This window comes from Embiotoca jacksoni, unplaced genomic scaffold (assembly GCF_022577435.1).
Source record: "Embiotoca jacksoni isolate LCO1_2020_lvr unplaced genomic scaffold, fEmbJac1.0.p SCAF_5, whole genome shotgun sequence".
Classification (NCBI taxonomy): Eukaryota; Metazoa; Chordata; class Actinopteri; family Embiotocidae; genus Embiotoca; species Embiotoca jacksoni.
The window spans coordinates 10,177,976-10,201,716 of record NW_027185403.1 but is presented as its reverse complement, the minus strand read 5'-3'; the positions used below and the strand labels follow the sequence as shown (position 1 = coordinate 10,201,716).

The 23,741-nt window shown below is 41.2% G+C and overlaps 2 protein-coding genes across 24 annotated transcripts in view; both read left to right on the top strand.

Annotated features, from left to right (window-relative positions):
* LOC138211026 (protocadherin alpha-C2-like) overlaps positions 1-23,741 on the top strand; it is a 222,628-nt gene that overhangs the window by 115,333 nt on the left and 83,554 nt on the right. Inside the window, exon 1 of one of the 23 annotated variants that reach the window (XM_069170543.1) lies at positions 236-2,712. The exons of 19 other annotated variants lie outside the window; for them this stretch is intronic. In XM_069170543.1, coding sequence (XP_069026644.1) covers positions 325-2,712 — 2,388 coding nt within the window. In that variant the 5' untranslated portion in view covers positions 236-324. Of the gene's footprint in view, positions 1-235; positions 2,713-3,608; positions 6,084-14,338; positions 16,477-17,512; positions 19,980-23,741 lie in introns of those variants that run through there. 3 more of the 23 variants (XM_069170550.1, XM_069170574.1, XM_069170553.1) reach the window with 3 other exon arrangements.
* LOC138211539 (protocadherin alpha-3-like) lies at positions 20,914-23,444 on the top strand. Its single transcript, XM_069171496.1, has one exon. It carries the CDS (start codon positions 21,060-21,062, stop codon positions 23,442-23,444), a length of 2,385 nt encoding a protein of 794 aa, XP_069027597.1. The 5' UTR covers positions 20,914-21,059.

Here is a 23,741-nt window from a genome sequence, read left to right as displayed (position 1 = left end):
CTCGAGTCATAATGAGAATATCTTTCCTTTAGATCTGGTAAATATTTCAGTGTGCAATTAGATAGTGATGTTTGTGAATATCTTAGATGCTGACTAGTTTTGGCCAGTCTCCACATGGGGACACTGAAGACCATCACATTTGAACGTCCTCTTTGGTGGCTCGGGGCTCCTCCCAGATTCAGAGGGCGATTATGTTTCTCAGACGTTTGAAACAAAGAAAAAGGAGAGGGTGCAGAGAACGACATGTCGACGATTTTTGTTGGAAGGCCTTAATCCTTTGTTTTGTAACTTTACTGAACACATATTTCTATGTGATATCTCTGGATGTGTATAATTATGTATTTACCGGGCAGAACGAGCTCTGTGTGGATATATCTCATCTTCCTGGTGCTGGATTGTTACTGTAAAGCGGTGTTTGGACAGCTCTCTTACTCCGTCTCAGAGGAGGTAAATCTGGGGACTGTTGTCGGAAATATCGCGAAAGATCTGAACCTCAATGTTCAAGATTTGGAGTCCCGCATGTTTCAGATCGTTGCTGGATCAAAGAGGAAATATTTCGAGGTAAATCTAAAGACGGGTGTCCTCTACGTGAATGAGAGAATAGATCGGGAGGAGCTCTGCGGAGAGGATCCCAAATGTTCCCTCAGCCTAGAAGCAGTTATTAATAATCCCTTAAAACTGTACCGTATTGAAATTATAATTTTAGACGTCAATGATAATTCTCCGTCATTTCTCAGCACATCACAATTAATGAACATCAGTGAGAACACAGCAGTAGGGGCTAAATTCCCTCTGCACCCAGCTCATGATGCAGACGTCGAAAAAAACACTGTAAATACATACAAGCTTAGTCAAAATGAACATTTCTCTCTTGCTACACATAAAGGAGAGAGCGTAACTCCCGAACTGGTGCTTCGGAAGATTTTAGACAGCGAAAAAGACTCTGTGATTCGGCTCATACTGACTGCTGTTGACGGAGGAACACCTGCTAAATCAGGCAGTATGACTATAATTGTAAATGTGTTGGACATTAATGATAACGCTCCTGTATTTAGTCAAACTCTGTACAAAGTCAGCGTTTATGAAAATGTGAAGATAGGCACGTCATTGATAACAATAAACGCTACTGATTTAGATGCGGGCGCAAATGGACAAGTGTTGTATTCATTCAGTGAGGTCGGTCGAGATAAAAAGACTGATCTGTTCGCTATAGACGAACAAACCGGGACTGTAATAAATAAAAAGAACATAGACTTTGAACAGAATAATGCTTTTGAGATTCGAGTACAAGCCAGTGATGGAGCTTCTTCTCCTCTCACCTCACATGCTAAATTACTGATTGAAGTTTTAGACGTCAATGACAACGCACCTGAAATTACAGTTACGTCACTGTTGAACACTGTTAAAGAGGATGCGTCCATCGGCACCGCCATTGCTCTCGTTTCAGTGTTTGATAACGATGGAGGTAAAAACGAGATGGTGAACTGTAGAATTTCAAACAACGTTCCTTTTAAATTAGAATCAAATTATAAGAATTATTATTCGTTGGTTGTGGACGGTCCTCTTGACAGAGAGAGTTCATCTCAATACAATATCAGCATCACTGCTACTGATGAAGGCAGCCCCGCTCTCTCCAGCACGAGCGTCATTAATGTACACGTGTCTGATGTGAATGATAACAAACCAATATTTACAGAAAATATATTCAATGTTTATGTGAAAGAAAATAGTCCTGTAGGTGCAGTTTTAAAAACTGTGTCAGCAATTGATGCAGACGTTGATCAAAATGGTCAGGTGAGTTATTCGCTTATACGTAATAACAGTAACTCATTGCCACTCTCTACAATTGTAAACATCAACTCAGAGACAGGAGATATAGTCAGCCTGCAGTCGTTTAACTACGAGGAGTTAAAAACGTTTCAGTTCAAAGTTCAGGCAACAGACTCTGGTGTTCCTCCGCTCAGCAGCAACGTGACTGTGAACGTTTTAATTCTGGATGAAAATGATAATAATCCAACAGTTCTGGCGCCCTATTCTGAACACGGCTCCGTTAACAGTGAGAACATCCCCTATTCTGCTGAAGCGGGATACTTTGTGGCAAAGATCAGGGCTGTGGACGCAGACTCTGGATACAACGCGCTGCTTTCTTATCACCTGTCTGAGCCCAAAGGAAACAACCTGTTCAGGATCGGAACCAGCACCGGGGAAATCAGGACTAAGAGGAGAATGAGTGATAATGACCTGAAAACTCACCCCTTGGTGGTGCTGGTTTCTGATAACGGAGAACCCTCCCTGTCAGCTACTGTGTCTATTGATGTGGTGGTGGTTGAAAGCATCGCTGACATCCAGACTCAGTTCAGACATGTTCCTATAAAGGAGGACAGCTTCTCGGATCTGAACCTGTATCTGCTGATCGCCATTGTGTCGGTGTCAGTGATCTTCCTGCTGAGTCTCATCAGTTTAATAGCTGTCAGATGCCACAGGACGGACGATTTCAGCAGGTACAGCGCCCCAATGATCACCACCCACCCTGACGGGAGCTGGTCTTACTCCAAATCTACTCAGCAGTATGACGTGTGTTTCAGCTCAGACACGATGAAGAGTGACGTAGTGGTTTTCCCCGGACCGTTTCCACCTGTAGATGGTGAACTGATCAGTATTGACGGGGGAGACACTTTTACCAGAACTCAGACTTTACCCAACAAAGATACGGTAAGAGAATAGTTAAATTACTCATATTTTTACGTTTTCATGTGAAATGTTTCCAACATGATGCATTTTCATTTATATTATTTTAAAATTCCTTAGTGTCGATTAACTGTCAAGAGTCTTTGGTATAGCTTTTACACGGACTTTTCTTTTTAGTTATGACTAATATTCACAGGGATATGGAGTTAGTAGTTTGATATTACATAATGTAGCCTTCACGCTATGAATTTTAATTTATTTCTAGTATATTTTACTTTTCTCTGCCGATTCAGTTTCTAAGGTAGTGTCGCTGTCCCTGGTCCTGAACGTGTCTTTTTCTTGCGGTTCCCAGAAAAAAAAAAACACGCATCAATGCATGCTGTTTTATAAATGCAGTCATATAAACAGGAGCTATAGTTAATAACCGTTATGAATTATGTGTGAGAAGGCTGTTTCGATGCGGATGTCACTTGTCGTTACTTTTTGCACCAGTTAATAAAAAGAGCGCATTTGATCATTCACCAAGCTACCCTGATAACAGCCTTTTGGCTGGATTTTTCAGTTTGTGTTTTAAAAGCAACATATCAATGAATACTTTGGATTTTTTTTTTTAATGTAAGTTTTAATAATGATTGGGCTCAATCTTATTCATTATTCGTAGTTTTTGACCTTTTGATTTGGAATATGATAATTTTTTTCAGGAAAATGCACAACAAACAATTTCTCATTGGTATTATGGTTGATGAAGTATGTACTCGTGAAAAATGCCCACGCGGGGACACTGCAGACCATCATATTTTAGACGTGCTGTTTGGTTACTTCGGGCTCCTCCCAGATTCAGCGGATAAGGTATCTATGTGCTTTGTCACAAAGAGAAGTCAGACGACAAAGAGCAGTTATCTTGTTTGGCTGCGAACATGCAAAATATTTGCCTGAATATTGTTTTATTGATCATAAGCTCGTGTTTGCTGTAGTGTATCGTCCATATTTGTCAATGCGTCTTCTCCACATATACAATTATGCATTTACCGGGCAGAACGAGCTGTGTGTGGATATATCTCGTCTTCGTGCTGCTGGATTGTCACTGGAATACCGTTTCTGGGCAGCTCTCTTACTCCGTCTCAGAGGAGGTAAATCTGGGGACTGTTGTCGGAAATATCGCGAAAGATCTGAACCTCAATGTTCAGGATTTGGAGTCCCGCATGTTTCAGATCGTTGCTGGATCAAAGAGGAAATATTTCGAGGTAAATCTAAAGACGGGTGTCCTCTACGTGAATGAGAGAATAGATCGGGAGGAGCTCTGCGGCAACGAACCTAAATGTTCACTTAATGTAGAAGCAGTTATTAATAATCCCTTAAAACTGTACCGTATAGAAGTGATTATATTGGATGCAAACGATAATTCCCCATCATTTCTCAGCACATCCCAGACAATTAACATAACAGAGAGCACAGCAGCAGGGGCTAAATTTCTGCTGAAACAAGCTCGCGATGCCGACGTTGGAAAAAATGCAGTAAGTACCTACAAGCTCACTGAAAACGAACACTTTTCTCTCTCTACAAATAAAGGAGAGAGCATTACTGTCGAATTGGTGCTTCAGAAAGTTTTAGACAGAGAAAAGCAGTCCGTGATTCGACTCATACTGACTGCTGTTGACGGAGGAACACCTGCTAAATCAGGCACCATGACTATAATTGTAAATGTGTTGGACATTAATGATAACGCTCCTGTATTCAGTCAAACTCTGTACAAAGCCAGCGTTTATGAAAATGTGAAAATAGGCACATCAATAATGACAATAAATGCTACTGATTTAGATTCCGGTCAAAACGGACAAATATCATATTCTTTTATCGAAATAGACCAGGGGAAACATAGTGATCTGTTTGCTATTGATGAAAAAACCGGGACTGTAACAAATAAAATGAACATCAACTTTGAACAGAATAATGCTTTTGAGATTCGAGTACAAGCCAGTGATGGAGCTTCTTCTCCTCTCACCTCACATGCCAAATTACTGATTGAAGTTTTAGACGTCAATGACAACGCACCTGAAATTACAGTTACGTCACTGTTGAACACTGTTAAAGAGGATGCGTCCATCGGCACCGCCATTGCTCTCGTTTCAGTGTTTGATAACGATGGAGGTAAAAACGGGATGGTGAACTGTAGAATTTCAAACAACGTTCCTTTTAAATTAGAATCAAATTATAAGAATTATTATTCGTTGGTTGTGGACGGTCCTCTTGACAGAGAGAGTTCATCTCAATACAATATCAGCATCACTGCTACTGATGAAGGCAGCCCCGCTCTCTCCAGCACGAGCGTCATTAATGTACACGTATCTGATGTGAATGATAACAAACCAATATTTACAGAAAATATATTCAATGTTTATGTGAAAGAAAATAGTCCTGTAGGTGCAGTTTTAAAAACTGTGTCAGCAATTGATGCAGACGTTGATCAAAATGGTCAGGTGAGTTATTCGCTTATACGTAATAACAGTAACTCATTGCCACTCTCTACAATGTTAAACATAAACTCAGAGACAGGAGATATAGTCAGCCTGCAGTCTTTTAACTACGAGGAGTTAAAAACGTTTCAGTTCAAAGTTCAGGCCACAGACTCTGGTGTTCCTCCGCTCAGCAGCAACGTGACTGTGAACGTTTTAATTCTGGATGAAAATGATAATAATCCAACAGTTCTGGCGCCCTATTCTGAACACGGCTCCGTGAACAGTGAGAACATCCCCTATTCTGCTGAAGCGGGATACTTTGTGGCAAAGATCAGGGCTGTAGACGCAGACTCTGGATACAACGCGCTGCTTTCTTATCACCTGTCTGAGCCCAAAGGAAACAACCTGTTCAGGATCGGAACCAGCACCGGGGAAATCAGGACTAAGAGGAGAATGAGTGACAATGACCTGAAAACTCACCCCTTGGTGGTGCTGGTTTCTGATAACGGAGAACCCTCCCTGTCAGCTACTGTGTCTATTGATGTGGTGGTGGTTGAAAGCACCGCTGACATCCAGACTCAGTTCAGACACGTGCCTATAAAGGAGGACAGCTTCTCGGATCTGAACCTGTATCTGCTGATCGCCATTGTGTCGGTGTCAGTGATCTTCCTGCTGAGCCTCATCAGTTTAATAGCTGTCAGATGCCACAGGACGGACGATTTCAGCAGGTACAGCGCCCCAATGATCACCACCCACCCTGACGGGAGCTGGTCTTACTCCAAATCTACTCAGCAGTATGACGTGTGTTTCAGCTCAGACACAATGAAGAGTGACGTAGTGGTTTTCCCCGGACCGTTTCCACCTGTAGATGGTGAACTGATCAGTATTAACGAAGGAGACACTTTTACCAGAACTCAAACTTTACCCAACAAAGAGAAGGTAAGGGCAGCATTTGTATAACAGCCTACATACTTTAGACAAAATCAGTGACGCTGGCTTTATTTGGGATTCATGTTGCCTTTTTGGTTGGTCTTTTATGTGTGTGCACTTGGAAAATGTGTTGTGTAGACTTATTTCGTCCATGTTCTCGAACTGAATTATTCTACTTTAAATAGTTACAGTTTTGCATCTGTCAACTTTAAACCAGACTTTTCTGTCCAAATGCAATAGTCGCTATCCATGGTGCTGCAGCCAAGAGATACTTGACCGGATAATCAGGTTGTGTTGGTGTTGCACTGAATTTGTACATGTAGAAAGTTAAAGTAAACTTTGAACTTTTCGAGTTGACGATAACATTATGCTGATTGTGTTTATTTTATGCAGTGTTATGTTTGCAAATTATTTTTTGACAATGGCAAAGAAACTTGGAGTTGCTTTGAGCGCTGACTGCTTTGCAGTAATGTTGTTTCGTATTTTTTTCAGACTATGCTTTTGTTGCTATGAGATCATCAAGTGTTTAATTATTCTGAAGTATTTACTTGTTTTTCTGACATTTTGTTTCCTTTAACAGTTATTTATTTGAGCATATCAGCAGTGATTCTTGGAGATTTGCTGTTGTAGCTAGCGGCATATCATTTCCGATAAAATGGACTGCTCGGAGTGAACAGTTCATTTAATTCAAAGTCATAAACATGCCACTGATAAACAGATGTGTTGACCCTCACTTTGAAATGCAACATTAAATATTCCCAAATCCGACTCCCAGTTAATATAATACTCTTCTGAGAGAGCAACCACATACTTTCTTACATTTTGTATTCAAAATATATCAGTGTTGTGCATTACTGAGAGATACTGCAGTTTGTTTAATATTATACTATTATCCCCTCGTTTGTAATGTAATTAAGTCGAAAGACCATAAAGAGGCGCTGTAGACCATAACACGGAGAGGTAAATCTCGAGGCCCCTCCCAGATTAAAACGGTGACGATGTCTTGGTGTGCTTCGACACAAAGAGACGCCGCGGCATAGAGAGAAGGGAGGCTCATGATCTGCATTGTGGACAAATTAGAGGGAAAGGGAGCAAAGCTTCCTTCCATACATCTGCCGGGCCTTTTTTTTCTGTTGTTTTCCTCTCCGAATGGATTATGTCTTCGATTAACATAAGTCATTTGGTGGCATACGTGTTATTTGTGCTGTTGGATTGTTACTGGGAAGCAGTGTCCGGCCAGCTCTCCTATTCCATATCAGAAGAGGTGAATCCGGGGACTTCTGTGGGGAATATAGCCAAGGATCTAAACCTCGATGTCCAGGAGCTGGAGTCTCGCATGTTTCAAATTGTTACCGGATCAAAGAAAAAATATTTCGAGGTAAATCTGAAGACGGGTGCTCTCTTTGTCAATGATAGAATAGACCGGGAGGAGCTCTGTGCAAAGGCAACGAAATGCACAGTGAGTGTGGAGGCTGTGATAAATGCTCCACTGAAGCTTTACCGTGTAGAAATTAATATCCTAGATGTTAACGATAATTATCCATCATTCAGTGCTAATTCGCAAACTATTGAAATAGCTGAAAGCACATTACCTGGGACTAAATTTCTTTTGTTGTCGGCCTATGATGCCGATGTAGGGAAAAATGGTATCAGTACGTACAGACTAAATACAAATGAGCATTTTTCGTTATCAGTGAACAAAGGAGAGAGCGTGTCTGCTGAACTAGTCCTCCAGAAACCTTTAGACCGGGAAAAACAGCCTGTAATAAGACTCGCATTGATTGCTTTAGATGGAGGAACACCTCCAAAATCCGGAACATCACAGATAATAATTAATGTCTTGGATAATAATGATAACGTTCCAATATTTACCAAACCATTGTATAAAACTAGCGTTACTGAAAATGCACCGCTTGGTACATCAGTAATAACAGTAACAGCGACGGACAATGATGAAGGGCCAAACGGGGAGATTTCATATTCACTGAGCAGCAAAGATCAAGACTATGTTTTGAATGTATTTAAAATCGATGAACAAACAGGTTTATTAACAGTTCAGGGAAAGATTGACTTTGAGGAGCATCCTGCTTTTGAAATCCGCGTGCAAGCTGGTGACAAAGGCTATCCTCCAATGACAGCACAATGCAAAGTACTAATAGAGGTGATAGATTTGAATGACAACACTCCTGAAATATCTATAACTACGCTGGTTAACACAGTAAATGAGGATGCAAAAATAGGTACTGCTATTGCACTTGTGTCAGTCCTGGACAGAGATGGAGGTAAAAACGGAATAGTTCATTGTGATATTAAAAAGGAAAGCCCCTTCAAGTTGGAGACAAATTATAAAAATTATTACTCTTTGGTAGTAGACAGGGAGCTCGACAGAGAGAGTGAATCTTATTATAATGTCACCATCATAGCTACAGATGATGGAATCCCTGCTCTCACAAGCACCAGGGATCTGACTGTTTATATTTCAGATGTCAATGATAACTCCCCTTGTTTCTCAGATAGGTTCTTCAATGTTTATTTAAAAGAGAACAGTCCAGTTGGAGCTGTTCTGAAAAGAGTATCTGCCCTTGATGCAGACATAGATCAAAATGCTCAGGTCACCTATTCAATTGTCGAAAGCAACAGTAACTCATTGCCACTCTCTACAATGTTAAACATAAACTCAGAGACAGGAGATATAGTCAGCCTGCAGTCGTTTAACTACGAGGAGTTAAAAACGTTTCAGTTCAAAGTTCAGGCCACAGACTCTGGTGTTCCTCCGCTCAGCAGCAACGTGACTGTGAACGTTTTAATCCTGGATGAAAATGATAATAATCCAACAGTTCTGCCGCCCTATTCTGAACACGGCTCCGTGAACAGTGAGAACATCCCCTATTCTGCTGAAGCGGGATACTTTGTGGCAAAGATCAGGGCTGTAGACGCAGACTCTGGATACAACGCGTTGCTTTCTTATCACCTGTCTGAGCCCAAAGGAAACAACCTGTTCAGGATCGGAACCAGCACCGGGGAAATCAGGACTAAGAGGAGAATGAGTGACAATGACCTGAAAACTCACCCCTTGGTGGTGCTGGTTTCTGATAACGGAGAACCCTCCCTGTCAGCTACTGTGTCTATTGATGTGGTGGTGGTTGAAAGCACCGCTGACATCCAGACTCAGTTCAGACATGTTCCTATAAAGGAGGACAGCTTCTCGGATCTGAACCTTTATCTGCTGATCGCCATTGTGTCGGTGTCAGTGATCTTCCTGCTGAGCCTCATCAGTTTAATAGCTGTCAGATGCCACAGGACGGACGATTTCAGCAGGTACAGCGCCCCAATGATCACCACCCACCCTGACGGGAGCTGGTCTTACTCCAAATCTACTCAGCAGTATGACGTGTGTTTCAGCTCAGACACGATGAAGAGTGACGTAGTGGTTTTCCCCGCACCGCTTCCACCTGTAGATGGTGAACTGATCAGTATTAACGGAGGAGACACTTTTACCAGAACTCAGACTTTACCCAACCAAGAAAAGGTGAGTCCATCAAAGTTTGTACACATCCTTTCCCTTGTAGTTTTAAATCCATGTTATCTGTCCGATGGAGCTCAAATGTCACTGCCTTTTATTTAAGTGTTTCAGAGAAAACAATAAATCACGTAATTAATGTTGCCTGTCTTCAAAGGAAAATCCAATTTGTGTTGTGTGGATTTTTCCTTTTAGATAAAAAAAATGTCACTCTGGTCAGTTACGGTGTAATTAGTTGAAAGAGTTTCTACCAATACTAAAACTCTAATCTGGTTTAATTTATTAATTTATGCAATATCATATTTTTGTACGAAGACAAATTATGTAATCTGCTACCCACTTCTGACATTGAATATTTTTCATTTATCTCTCCACACAATATATTACATTTGGGGATATTAGCAACAGACTGTGACCTTGTTGTTCTAAAACCATGTACAAACCCACTTCTTTGAATCCATTGACACGCTGCTCCTTTGGCTTTGTCAGTTTGGAAACTAATAATCATCTCCATTTCTACCAGCCCTTCTGCCTACAGTATTTTCCATTAAGTGCAGCTTACTGAGCATTTACTGTCTTCAGCTGCTTGTCCTCAACTATAGTACATGTATTCTAACTTGATTTTTTTTTTTTTTTAAAGCACAGTGCTCTCCGTGGTCCTGAAATGAGAACTCGGTTACTTGCGCGACCCCATCATAAACAGTGCAAATGGATGTTATGTTTTTAAAGGTTTTAGAGGCAGTTTTCGGTATCTTTGAATCAGAGGAATAAAGAACTGTAGATATTTATAATCACCACAGGGTGACAGTGTAGACCATAACATGACGAGTTATTTTTCCGTGTTAAACGCCCCTCCCAGATACAGTTCCCACAGCTTTGTAACAAAGAGGGTAAAACGAGTGTGTACATTGCGACAGCCACTTTTAAAGACTGGTCTGAAACGAAAGGAAATCAGTGATCTTCGTAGGAACTTGCAGATGCTATTATATGCTGTGTTCACGATGGAAAGAAGTATGCCTTTACCGAGTCGCAGGCGCTCTGTGTGGATATATTTGATGCTTCTGATACTGGATTATTGCTGGGATGAAGCCTCTGCGCAGCTCTCTTATTCCGTCTCAGAGGAGGTAAACTCGGGAACATTTGTTGGAGATATCGCGAAGGATTTACACTTAAACGTGCAGGATTTGGAGTCGCGTATGTTCCGAATTGTTGCTGGATCCAAGAGAAAATATTTCGAGGTAAATACGAAGAATGGTGTTCTCTACGTTAATGAGAGAATAGACCGAGAGGAGCTCTGCGCGAAGGCGGTGAAATGTGCTGTAAATGTCGAGGCTGTGATAAATGAACCTCTAAAGCTGTATCGTATCGAAATTAATATTCTTGATGTCAACGATAATTTTCCCTATTTTATTGCAAAGTCACAGAGTATAGACATTGCTGAAAGCACATTGCCTGGGATTAAATTTCCCTTACTGCAAGCCTACGATGCAGATGTCGGAAAGAACGGCATCAACACGTACAAGCTCAGCTCTAATGAACATTTCTCATTAGTCATAAGCAAATCGGGAGAGAGTATTTCTACCGAGTTAGTGTTACAGAAAGCCTTAGACAGAGAAAAGGAAGCCCTGATCAGGCTTACTTTAACAGCCTTAGACGATGGAAGTCCACCGAAGTCTGGAACGTCAGACATTATAATTAATGTTTTGGATATTAACGACAATACACCGGTATTTGCGAAGTCCCTGTACAAAACTCGCGTGCTTGAAAATGTGCCGATTGGCACCACTCTGCTGACTTTAAACGCTACAGACAGAGACGAAGGGGCAAACAAAGAAATCATATACACACTGAGCACAAAAGAGCAGGACCACATACTGCAGATTTTTAAAATCGACCCAAACACAGGCACACTGACTGTTGAAGGAAATGTGGATTATGAAGAACACCCAGCGTTTGAGATTCGTGCACAGGCCAGTGACAAAGGGCAGCCTCCGATGTCTGCTCATTGTAAGGTGCTGGTAGAAGTGGTGGACCTAAACGACAACCCCCCTGAAATCACTGTGACGTCACTACTGAACACAGTAAAGGAGGATGCAAAAGTAGGTACCGCTATTGCACTTGTTTCGGTGTTGGACAAAGATGGCGCTAAGAATGGTGAAGTGCATTGTGCGATAGATGGAAATGTTCCCTTTAAATTGGAAACAAACTATAAAAACTATTATTCTTTGTTAGTTGATGGCCCCCTAGACCGCGAGAGCATATCTAGCTATAATGTTACCATAATAGCAAATGACGGCGGCATTCCCTCTCTCTCCAGCACCAGTATTATTAATATTCACGTCTCTGATGTCAATGATAACGCACCAAATTTCTCTTCACCAGACATTAACATTTATGTGAAAGAGAACAGCCAAATAGGAGCAGTTCTTAAAACAGTGTCTGCACTTGATGCGGATTTGGATGAAAATGGCCAGGTGAGTTATAATTTTTTAGAAAGTAACACTAACTCAGTCCCGCTGTCTACAATGTTGAACATCAACTCAGAGACAGGAGATATAGTCAGCCTGCAGTCTTTTAACTACGAGGAGTTAAAAACGTTTCAGTTCAAAGTTCAGGCAACAGACTCTGGTGTTCCTCCGCTCAGCAGCAACGTGACTGTGAACGTTTTAATTCTGGATGAAAATGACAATAATCCAACAGTTCTGGCGCCCTATTCTGAACACGGCTCCGTGAACAGTGAGAACATCCCCTATTCTGCTGAAGCGGGATACTTTGTGGCAAAGATCAGGGCTGTAGACGCAGACTCTGGATACAACGCGTTGCTTTCTTATCACCTGTCTGAGCCCAAAGGAAACAACCTGTTCAGGATCGGAACCAGCACCGGGGAAATCAGGACTAAGAGGAGAATGAGTGACAATGACCTGAAAACTCACCCCTTGGTGGTGCTGGTTTCTGATAACGGAGAACCCTCCCTGTCAGCTACTGTGTCTGTTGATGTGGTGGTGGTTGAAAGCATCGCTGACATCCAGACTCAGTTCAGACATGTTCCTATAAAGGAGGACAGCTTCTCGGATCTGAACCTGTATCTGCTGATCGCCATTGTGTCGGTGTCAGTGATCTTCCTGCTGAGCCTCATCAGTTTAATAGCTGTCAGATGCCACAGGACGGACAATTTCAGCAGGTACAGCGCCCCAATGATCACCACCCACCCTGACGGGAGCTGGTCTTACTCCAAATCTACTCAGCAGTATGACGTGTGTTTCAGCTCAGACACGATGAAGAGTGACGTAGTGGTTTTCCCCGGACCGTTTCCACCTGTAGATGGTGAACTGATCAGTATTAACGGAGGAGACACTTTTACCAGAACTCAGACTTTACCCAACCAAGACAAGGTAAGAACATAGTTGCATTCAGTATGTATTACTGCATTTTGAGAATCTAAGGAAATGGTGACATTTTGTGTATCCTATTTTGAAGGGCATTGTGCTAGCTGACAAAAATACACATTTTAATTAGTGTTTGAGTAAAAATGGATGTCAAATCTAAGTGGAGAGAGTTGACATGAATTGGTATAATAAGGCGCTATCTATGGTGCTTAACACGAGTGTCTGAATGTGTGTTGCTTGCGATCTTCAGGACACGTGTTTACCATGTTTAGTACATGTAGTAGCCTACATCTGATTCACGGTCATCAAAGCAGATTAAATATTTGCCATCAATTAGTTTAGCAGTTTTTTAAGGTGAAAAGGATTTACCCCAACTCGACTCAGAGTTTAATAAAAATAAAAATAAAATAAAAAAAAAGATGAAGTGATCAGAAATCAGGTTAAAATGAATGGAATAAACTGATGAGAACTTATTTTTGTTTGTGGATTTTTTTCATTCAGTTAAATTTTTTTGTACTTTTCAAAAGTGGGTATCTCTGATGCTGCACTAATATTTGGCAATATGTGGTCTTCCCAAATACTAAGGGAGACATGTTGATTTACAGAACAGAGAAAAAACGTATACAACTTCCAGTGTGGATTGTGTATGAGCATTCCCACCAGGTTTGTTTCCGATTTCAATACTATTCACTGATACATTAAAGCAGTACATTTTCTCAGTTTTCTTTACTACTAGTTTCAAGGAGAAGCACACTTGGGAAAAATAATAACATGAAACAACATCTAGAGTCATAATGAAAATATATTTCCTTTAGATTCGGCTAAATATTTCAGTGTACAATTAGATAGTGGTGTTTGTGAATGTGTTAGATGCTGACTAGTTTTGGCCAGTCTCCACGTGGGGACACCAAAGACCATCACATTTGAACGTCCTCTTTGGTGACTCGGGGCTCCTCCCCGATTCAGAGGACGATTATGTTTCTCAGACGTTTGAAACAAAGAAAAAGGAGAGGGTGCAGAGAACGACATGTCGACGATTTTTGTTGGAAGGCCTTAATCCTTTGTTTTGTGACTTTACTGAACACATTTTTCTATGTGATATCTCTGGATGTGTATAATTATGTATTTACCGGGCAGAACGAGCTCTGTGTGGATATATCTCATCTTCCTGGTGCTGGATTGTTACTGTAAAGCGGTGTTTGGACAGCTCTCTTACTCCGTCTCAGAGGAGGTAAATCTGGGGACTGTTGTCGGAAATATCGCGAAAGATCTGAACCTCAATGTTCAAGATTTGGAGTCCCGCATGTTTCAGATCGTTGCCGGATCAAAGAGGAAATATTTCGAGGTAAATCTAAAGACGGGTGTCCTCTACGTGAATGAGAGAATAGATCGGGAGGAGCTCTGCGGAGAGGATCCCAAATGTTCCCTCAGCATGGAAGCAGTTATTAATAATCCTTTAAAACTGTACCGTATTGAAATAATAATTTTCGATGTCAATGATAATTCTCCGTCATTTCTCAGCACGTTACAGGTATTGAACATTACTGAGAACACAGCAGTAGGGGCTAAATTCCCTCTGCACCCAGCTCATGATGCAGACGTCGAAAAAAACACTGTAAATACATACAAGCTTAGTCAAAATGAACATTTCTCTCTTGCTACACATAAAGGAGAGAGCGTAACTCCCGAACTGGTGATTCGTAAGATTTTAGACAGCGAAAAAGACTCTGTGATTCGGCTCATACTGACTGCTGTTGACGGAGGAACACCTGCTAAATCAGGCAGTATGACTATAATTGTAAATGTGTTGGACATTAATGATAACGCTCCTGTATTTAGTCAAACTCTGTACAAAGCCAGCGTTTATGAAAATGTGAAGATAGGTACGTCAATAATAACGATAAATGCTACTGATTTGGATGCGGGCGCAAATGGACAAGTGTTGTATTCATTCAGTGAGGTCGGTGAAGATAAAAAGACTGATCTGTTTGCCGTAGATGAAAAAACCGGGACTGTAACAAATAAAAATAACATAGACTTTGAAGAGAATAATGCTTTTGAGATTCGAGTACAAGCCAGTGATGGGGCCGTTTTTTCTATGACGTCACATGCTAAATTACTGATTGAAGTTTTAGACGTCAATGACAATGCACCTGAAATTACAGTTACGTCACTGTTGAACACTGTTAAAGAGGATGCGTCCATCGGCACCGCCATTGCTCTTGTTTCAGTGTTTGATAAAGATAAAGGAAAAAATGGCATTGTGCAGACCGAAATTTCCAACAATGTTCCTTTTAAATTGGAGTCAAATTATAAGAATTACTATTCGTTGGTTGTGGACGGTCCTCTTGACAGAGAGAGTTCATCGCAATACAATATCAGCATCACTGCTACTGATGAAGGCAGCCCCGCTCTCTCCAGCACGAGCGTCATTAATGTACACGTGTCTGATGTGAATGATAACAAACCAATATTTACAGAAAATATATACAATGTTTATGTGAAAGAAAATAGTCCTGTAGGTGCAGTTTTAAAAACTGTGTCAGCAATTGATGCAGACGTTGATCAAAATGGCCGGGTGAGTTATTCGCTTATACGTAATAACAGTAGCTCATTGCCACTCTCTACAATGGTGAACATGAATTCAGAGACAGGAGATATAATCAGCCTGCAGTCGTTTAACTACGAGGAGTTAAAAACGTTTCAGTTCAAAGTTCAGGCCACAGACTCTGGTGTTCCTCCGCTCAGCAGCAATGTGACTGTGAACGTTTTAATTCTGGATGAAAATGATAATAATCCAACAGTTCTGGCGCCCTATTCTGAACACGGCTCCGTGAACAGTGAGAGCATCCCCTATTCTGCTGAAGCGGGATACTTTGTGGCAAAGATCAGGGTTGTAGACGCAGACTCTGGATACAACGCGCTGCTTTCTTATCACCTGTCTGAGCCCAAAGGAAACAACCTGTTCAGGATCGGAACCAGCACCGGGGAAATCAGGACTAAGAGGAGAATGAGTGACAATGACCTGAAAACTCACCCCTTGGTGGTGCTGGTTTCTGATAACGGAGAACCCTCCCTGTCAGCTACTGTGTCTATTGATGTGGTGGTGGTTGAAAGCACCGCTGACATCCAGACTCAGTTCAGACATGTTCCTATAAAGGAGGACAGCTTCTCAGATCTGAACCTGTATCTGCTGATCGCCATTGTGTCGGTGTCAGTGATCTTCCTGCTGAGCCTCATCAGTTTAATAGCTGTCAGATGCCACAGGACGGACGATTTCAGCAGGTACAGCGCCCCAATGATCACCACCCACCCTGACGGGAGCTGGTCTTACTCCAAATCTACTCAGCAGTATGACGTGTGTTTCAGCTCAGACACGATGAAGAGTGACGTAGTGGTTTTCCCCGGACCGTTTCCACCTGTAGATGGTGAACTGATCAGTATTAACGGAGGAGACACTTTTACCAGAACTCAAACTTTACCCAACAAAGATACGGTAAGGGCATACTTTCTTTTGTCGAGTCATGATTTCAGCTACCACGGTATAATATAAACATTTACATCTGTGTTTTTTTTTTGTTTTTTTTAGTTTTTGTCGAAGTATTTATATATTCACATGCCAAAATCTTTGACTCAAAGGTGTTCTCCAATATCTGTATAATATGCACTTGTAGAGAGTAAAAACGCATCATCACATTAAGTTAAAATAGGTAAAAAAAAAAAAAATATATATATATATATATATATTATAATGTAATTAATTTTGCTAACGCTTGTCTGAGTGTCTAACAATACTTAAACTTACTGTAAAAAAACCAAAACAAACAATCCAGACTTACATAGCGGTCTTACTTGATCATATTAATTCAAAGTGGTTTGAATTCGTTTTTGTTTTTTTACTTGCACTATTAATATAAAATGTTTTTTGTTTTGTTTTGTTTTGTTTTTTTTATTATGAGAACGGTCATATGCTAATTTTCTCTCTGAGAGTGCATTACATATTGCTGGTGCTAAAGTCAATTTTGGTATGAAAAGCTCAAAACATAAGTCCAATTTGAAAGAAAAACAACAACGTATTTTGAATTTAGGAATAACCATTTAAGGTTGAGTTTCTAAAGTCACTGATTCGCATGCCTTGTTGTATAAACATGTAGCGTCTTCAATCAGGGGAAACAACTTACTTCTATGGGTTTATCAGATCAAACATTTTCAGATCTTCTTACAAATTGCCTTACCTCAAGGCTGCTTTGGTGATACTCTGTCCATGGTCCTGAAATGCGTGGTGATTACACCGTCATTTTTGTCGACTATCGGAAGCATATAATAACTGCTTATTTCAAACAAAAATGATATGACTGTGTTTATTTGAATGCATTACGTCAAATGTCCATGAGGCGACAGTCTAGACCGTAACACCGCCAGCAAGTCGTTGATGCGTAGAGGCCCCTCCCACATCAATAGATCTCCATTTTTGTCAGTGCTTTGTTAGAGTGAGACGCTGAGCGACGTGGAGTGGGTATAGAAAATACAGTTCCGACATTTAATTTAGTTTTTCTCAAGATTTTTTGGCCCCAATAAGCGAGATGATAGACGGATAAATGCGCTTGGTTCTCGTTGTGTGGAATTATGCATCTGCCGGGAAAAAAGACCTCCATTGGGATATATTTAGTGCTTGTTGTCTTGGAATATAACTGGGGAGCGGTATCTGGGCAGCTCTCCTATTCCGTGTCAGAGGAGGTAAACCTGGGGACTACTGTTGTAAATCTCGCCAAGGATCTGAACCTCAATGTGCAGGATTTGGAGTCACGTATGTTTCAGATTGTAACTGGATCAAAGAGAAAGTATTTCGATGTAAATTTGAAGTCGGGTTTTCTCTACGTTAGTGAGAGAATAGACAGAGAGGAGCGCTGTGCGAAAGCTACAAAATGTACAATAAATGTAGAGGCAGTGATTAATAATCCACTGAAACTGTACCGTATTGAAGTTAACATTCTCGACGTAAATGATAACCCCCCGACTTTCAGTGCCAAATCACAAACTATCGACATAGCAGAGAGCGTATTGCCGGGAACTACCTTCCCCGTGTTGTCGGCTCACGATGCTGATGTAGGGAAAAATGGTATTAACACATACAAGCTAAACCCTAATGAATATTTTTCCTTAGCGTTGCACAAAGGTGAACGTGTGTCAGCTGAGTTAGTTCTGCAGAAAGCATTAGACAGAGAAAAGCAGGCTGTAATCAAACTCACACTGACAGCTATAGACGGGGGGACACCCCAAAAATCAGGCACGTCAGAGATCATAATTAATGTCTTGGATATAAACGACAATATTCCGTTTTTTACAAAAACACTGTATAAAACAAGCATTACAGAAAATGCACCACTTGGCACGACAGTCGTAACAGTGACTGCAACCGACGCTGATGAGGGGACAAACAAAGACATTGTATATTTACTAAATGCGAAAGATCAGGACCATGTCTTAGAAATTTTTGATATTGATTCTGAAACAGGAGTAATAGCAATTAAAGGAACAATAGACTTCGAAACAAATCCTGCTTTTGAAATCCGTGTGCAAGCCAGTGACAAAGGCCAGCCTCCATTAACGGCACAATGTAAAGTCCTCGTAGAGGTGGTGGATCTCAATGACAATGCGCCGGACATCACAGTGACGTCACTACTCAGTACTGTAAAAGAGGACGCTGAAATTGGCACTGCTATTGCACTTGTTTCAGTTCTCGACAGAGATGGTGGCAAAAACGGTGAAGTGAAATGTGAGATATTAAATTCGGTTCCCTTTAAATTAGAGACAAATTATAAAAATTATTATTCTTTAGTTATTAGTGGGGCTCTAGATAGGGAACTAATTTCCCATTACAACATTACTATCAAAGGTACAGATGAAGGTAGCCCCCCTCTCTCTAGCACAAGCGTAGTTATTATTACGGTTTCTGATGTAAATGATAACGCACCGTGGTTCTCAGAGTCGATAATTAACATGTATGTGGAAGAAAACAGTCCAGTTGGGACAACTTTGAAAGCAGTAACTGCAACTGATGCTGACGCTACTGATAATGGTCGAGTGAGCTATTCATTAGTAAGTGATAATAAATTAGTCCCACTCTCTACAATGATTAACATCAACTCAGAGACAGGAGATATAGTCAGCCTGCAGCCTTTTAACTACGAGGAGTTAAACACATTTCAGTTCAAAGTTCAGGCCACAGACTCTGGTGTTCCTCCGCTCAGCAGCAACGTGACTGTGAACGTTTTAATTCTGGATGAAAATGATAATAATCCAACAGTTCTGGCGCCCTATTCTGAACACGGCTCCGTGAACAGTGAGAGCATCCCCTATTCTGCTGAAGCGGGATACTTTGTGGCAAAGATCAGGGCTGTAGACGCAGACTCTGGATACAACGCGCTGCTTTCTTATCACCTGTCTGAGCCCAAAGGAAACAACCTGTTCAGGATCGGAACCAGCACCGGGGAAATCAGGACTAAGAGGAGAATGAGTGACAATGACCTGAAAACTCACCCCTTGGTGGTGCTGGTTTCTGATAACGGAGAACCCTCCCTGTCAGCTACTGTGTCTATTGATGTGGTGGTGGTTGAAAGCACCGCTGACATCCAGACTCAGTTCAGACATGTTCCTATAAAGGAGGATAGCTTCTCGGATCTGAACCTGTATCTGCTGATCGCCATTGTGTCGGTGTCAGTGATCTTCCTGCTGAGCCTCATCAGTTTAATAGCTGTCAGATGCCACAGGACGGACAATTTCAGCAGGTACAGCGCCCCAATGATCACCACCCACCCTGACGGGAGCTGGTCTTACTCCAAATCTACTCAACAGTATGACGTGTGTTTCAGCTCAGACACGATGAAGAGTGACGTAGTGGTTTTCCCCGCACCGCTTCCATCTGTAGATGGTGAACTGATCAGTATTAACGGAGGAGACACTTTTACAAGAACTCAGACTTTACCAAATAAAGAAAAGGTAAGCCATGACCATTGTTATTATTCGAAGATAAGGAATCTTTACTCTTTGGGTTTCCATATTATGTGTATATTTCATTACATACAATGCTAAAAAAAATATTAGTCATCCCCCCAGATTGCAAAATTGAAGGGTTTTCTCATATAAACTGAAAATTCTTGTAAACTTTGCCTACAAAAATAATCATGATCTTTTGGTAAACGTATAACTATTCTTTACATTGTGGAACAAGTTGAAAGGACGTCATTTGTTTGTTGTCTCTTACATGAAGCTTGATTGTAAATAGTTTGATTGTGCCTTGTGACATACTAAAAAGCTGGCAGGTGAATGTGTGTTATTTGTGTCCAGTTTGGTTTCTGTGGTTAAGGAATCATTTCAGTAAAACAGGGTTGAGATTGTTTCTATGAGATTTACGGTGTCTTAGATGTAGCATCAGATATTTGAGCAGTTGTCAACACATTTCCTAAAACTACACTGAATCTCTGTTGTTTGTATCTGATATTTGGGTGCTGTCCATGGTGCTGATATTGTGAAGTGCAAATTGTGCAGGTTAGTCATGTCTGAGTGATAAGTAATGAGATATAAAGGCTGCGAGAATTAATTTTTTTACATGGATATTATGTTAATGAACAACAAGGTCAATTTATCAAACTGCAGTGCATATATCATACATGAAGACTGTTTATAAACAGAACATCCGCTAAACAAGGATATTTCAAAAACTACCCCTTAAGTAATAGATTATTGATCACAGATCTGTTTCTGTCCTGCTTTATAATGAACATCTCCACTTCTGTTTTGTAATATCTTTCTGAATACAAAACTGCTACTAGATGTCGCTAGAGACCAAGCAAAAAAAAAATTGTATGATCACTCTTTGGAAACTCCTCCTCTTATCATGACAAAAAGTAAAACGTCATCATCTACTCATGCTTTCTGAAACAACGCACAGACGAGTGAGGCCCTGAAGAGATACGGACCCCTGGCGAGAATGGATACATGAAAAAAACAAAAATTGTCATTGTTCTTGGATAGGCTACGAGGGAGAAACCGGGATTTGTTACTTTTGCCTAAACAGCGATGGCTGCTCGGAGACAATGGAATAATATAGGGAGTCTGTTTTTCACCCTTCTTTGTCTCTGCGAACGGTCCGTGGCTCAGACATCCTATTCCGTTTCAGAGGAGGTGGACAAAGGCACGGCGGTGGGAAATCTTGCGAAGGATTTAAATCTCAGTGTGCAGCAGCTCCAATCTACGGGTCTTCAGATTACATCGGGGTATAAAAAACAATATTTCGACATAAATCATGAATCTGGAGTACTTTTCGTTAGCGAGAGGATAGACCGGGAGGAGCTTTGTCCGAATACGGTAAAGTGCTCTTTAAATATAGAGGCCATACTGAGTAACCCTCGCAGCCTCCATCGAATTGAAGTTGTGATTAATGATATCAATGACAATGCCCCATCTTTTATGGAAGAAATATATACAATTGATATGTATGAGTCTTCATTTGTCGGAGAAAGGCATCCACTCCCGATAGCTCATGACGCTGATGTGGGCACTAGTTCGGTCAAGACTTATAAATTAAACGCGAATGAGTATTTCTCTTTGGACATACAGGGCACCGGTGACCAGAGTGTGTCTGCTGAATTAGTGCTGCAGAAAGCATTAGATCGAGAAAAACAGTCTGTTATTGAACTCACTCTGACAGCGTTAGACGGAGGAAAACCTCCCAAAACGGAGACTTTACAGATAAATGTTAATGTTCTGGATGTAAATGACAATGCACCCGTGTTCAGTAAATCTCTTTACAAGATCCAAGTGGTTGAAAATGCAAATATTGGTACAAAGTTATTAACACTGTCCGCTACCGATTTAGATGATGGTGTTAATGGTCAGATTGTTTACTCCTTTACAGAGAGGGGGCGATTAAACCCTGATGAAAAATTTTCCCTGAATGATAATACTGGAGAAATAACCGTCAGAGGCAATATCGATTTTGAGGAAAATCAAGCATATGAGATTCGTGTTCAAGCACGAGACAGAGGTAATCCTCCTCGCATTGCACATAGCAAGGTGTTAGTCGAAGTCATTGATGTTAATGACAATGCTCCAGAAATCTCGGTGTCATCCCTGATGAGTCCAGTGAAAGAAGACGCTGAAATAGGCACAGCTGTTGCTATGGTGACTATCACCGATCAAGACGGGGGCAAAAATGGCCGGACAAACTGTAAATTAGCTGGTTCTGTGCCATTTAAATTAAAATCCAATTATAAAAACTACTACTCTTTGCTGGTTGACGGGCCGCTTGACAGAGAGAGTGTTTCACGATATAATATATCAATTGCAGCTGCAGATGAAGGGACGCCCTCTCTGTCGAGCACAAGCATAATTACCATTAATGTTTCTGATGTAAATGATAACCCCCCTCGATTCCTAGAATATTTGATAAATGTTTATGTGAAAGAGAATAGTCCGATTGGAACTACGATTCATAAACTGACAACTGTAGATTCAGATTTATATGAAAACGCAAAATCTACGTATCATTTAATAAATATATCTCCCAAAGGCGCGCAGATGACTTCAATGGTGACGGTTAACTCAGAGACAGGAGATATAGTCACCCTGCAGTCGTTTAACTTTGAGGAGTTAAATACATTTCAGTTCAAAGTTCAGGCCACAGACTCTGGTGTTCCTCCGCTCAGCAGCAACGTGACTGTGAACGTTTTAATTCTGGATGAAAATGATAATAATCCAACAGTTCTGGCGCCCTATTCTGAACACGGCTCCGTGAACAGTGAGAACATCCCCTATTCTGCTGAAGCGGGATACTTTGTGGCAAAGATCAGGGCTGTAGACGCAGACTCTGGATACAACGCGCTGCTTTCTTATCACCTGTCTGAGCCCAAAGGAAACAACCTGTTCAGGATCGGAACCAGCACCGGGGAAATCAGGACTAAGAGGAGAATGAGTGACAATGACCTGAAAACTCACCCCTTGGTGGTGCTGGTTTCTGATAACGGAGAACCCTCCCTGTCAGCTACTGTGTCTATTGATGTGGTGGTGGTTGAAAGCACCGCTGATATCCAGACTCAGTTCAGACATGTTCCTATAAAGGAGGACAGCTTCTCGGATCTGAACCTGTATCTGCTGATCGCCATTGTGTCGGTGTCAGTGATCTTCCTGCTGAGCCTCATCAGTTTAATAGCTGTCAGATGCCACAGGACGGACGATTTCAGCAGGTACAGCGCCCCAATGATCACCACCCACCCTGACGGGAGCTGGTCTTACTCCAAATCTACTCAGCAGTATGACGTGTGTTTCAGCTCAGACACAATGAAGAGTGACGTAGTGGTTTTCCCCGGACCGTTTCCATCTGTAGATGGTGAACTGATCAGTATTAACGGAGGAGACACTTTTACCAGGACTCAGACTTTACCCAACCAAGAGAAGGTAATGTGATTTAAACCTCTTATTGAATTTCAAAGCGTTCAAAATAAATAAAGAGCTAACGTCCAAACCTGACTGTCTTTTCGGCCTGTTGTGTATCACTAAATAGTCACTCCTTGCTTTCCTGTAAATGACTTCGGCTACATGTAAGAAAACAAGCATCATGAATGAAGTACCAGTTACATGACAATGTCCTACTGTTGATAAAATGTGCATTTTAATCATATCAACAGATATGTTCATAAACATGAACAAAGCAACAGTCATCAACACTCTATAGATCCATTCACTATTTTACTTCACAATCAT

Excerpts from the sequence above, each read along its gene's own strand:
- LOC138211539 (XM_069171496.1), top strand. The coding sequence starts at position 21,060 with ATGGCTGCTCGGAGACAATGGAATAATATAGGGAGTCTGTTTTTCACC.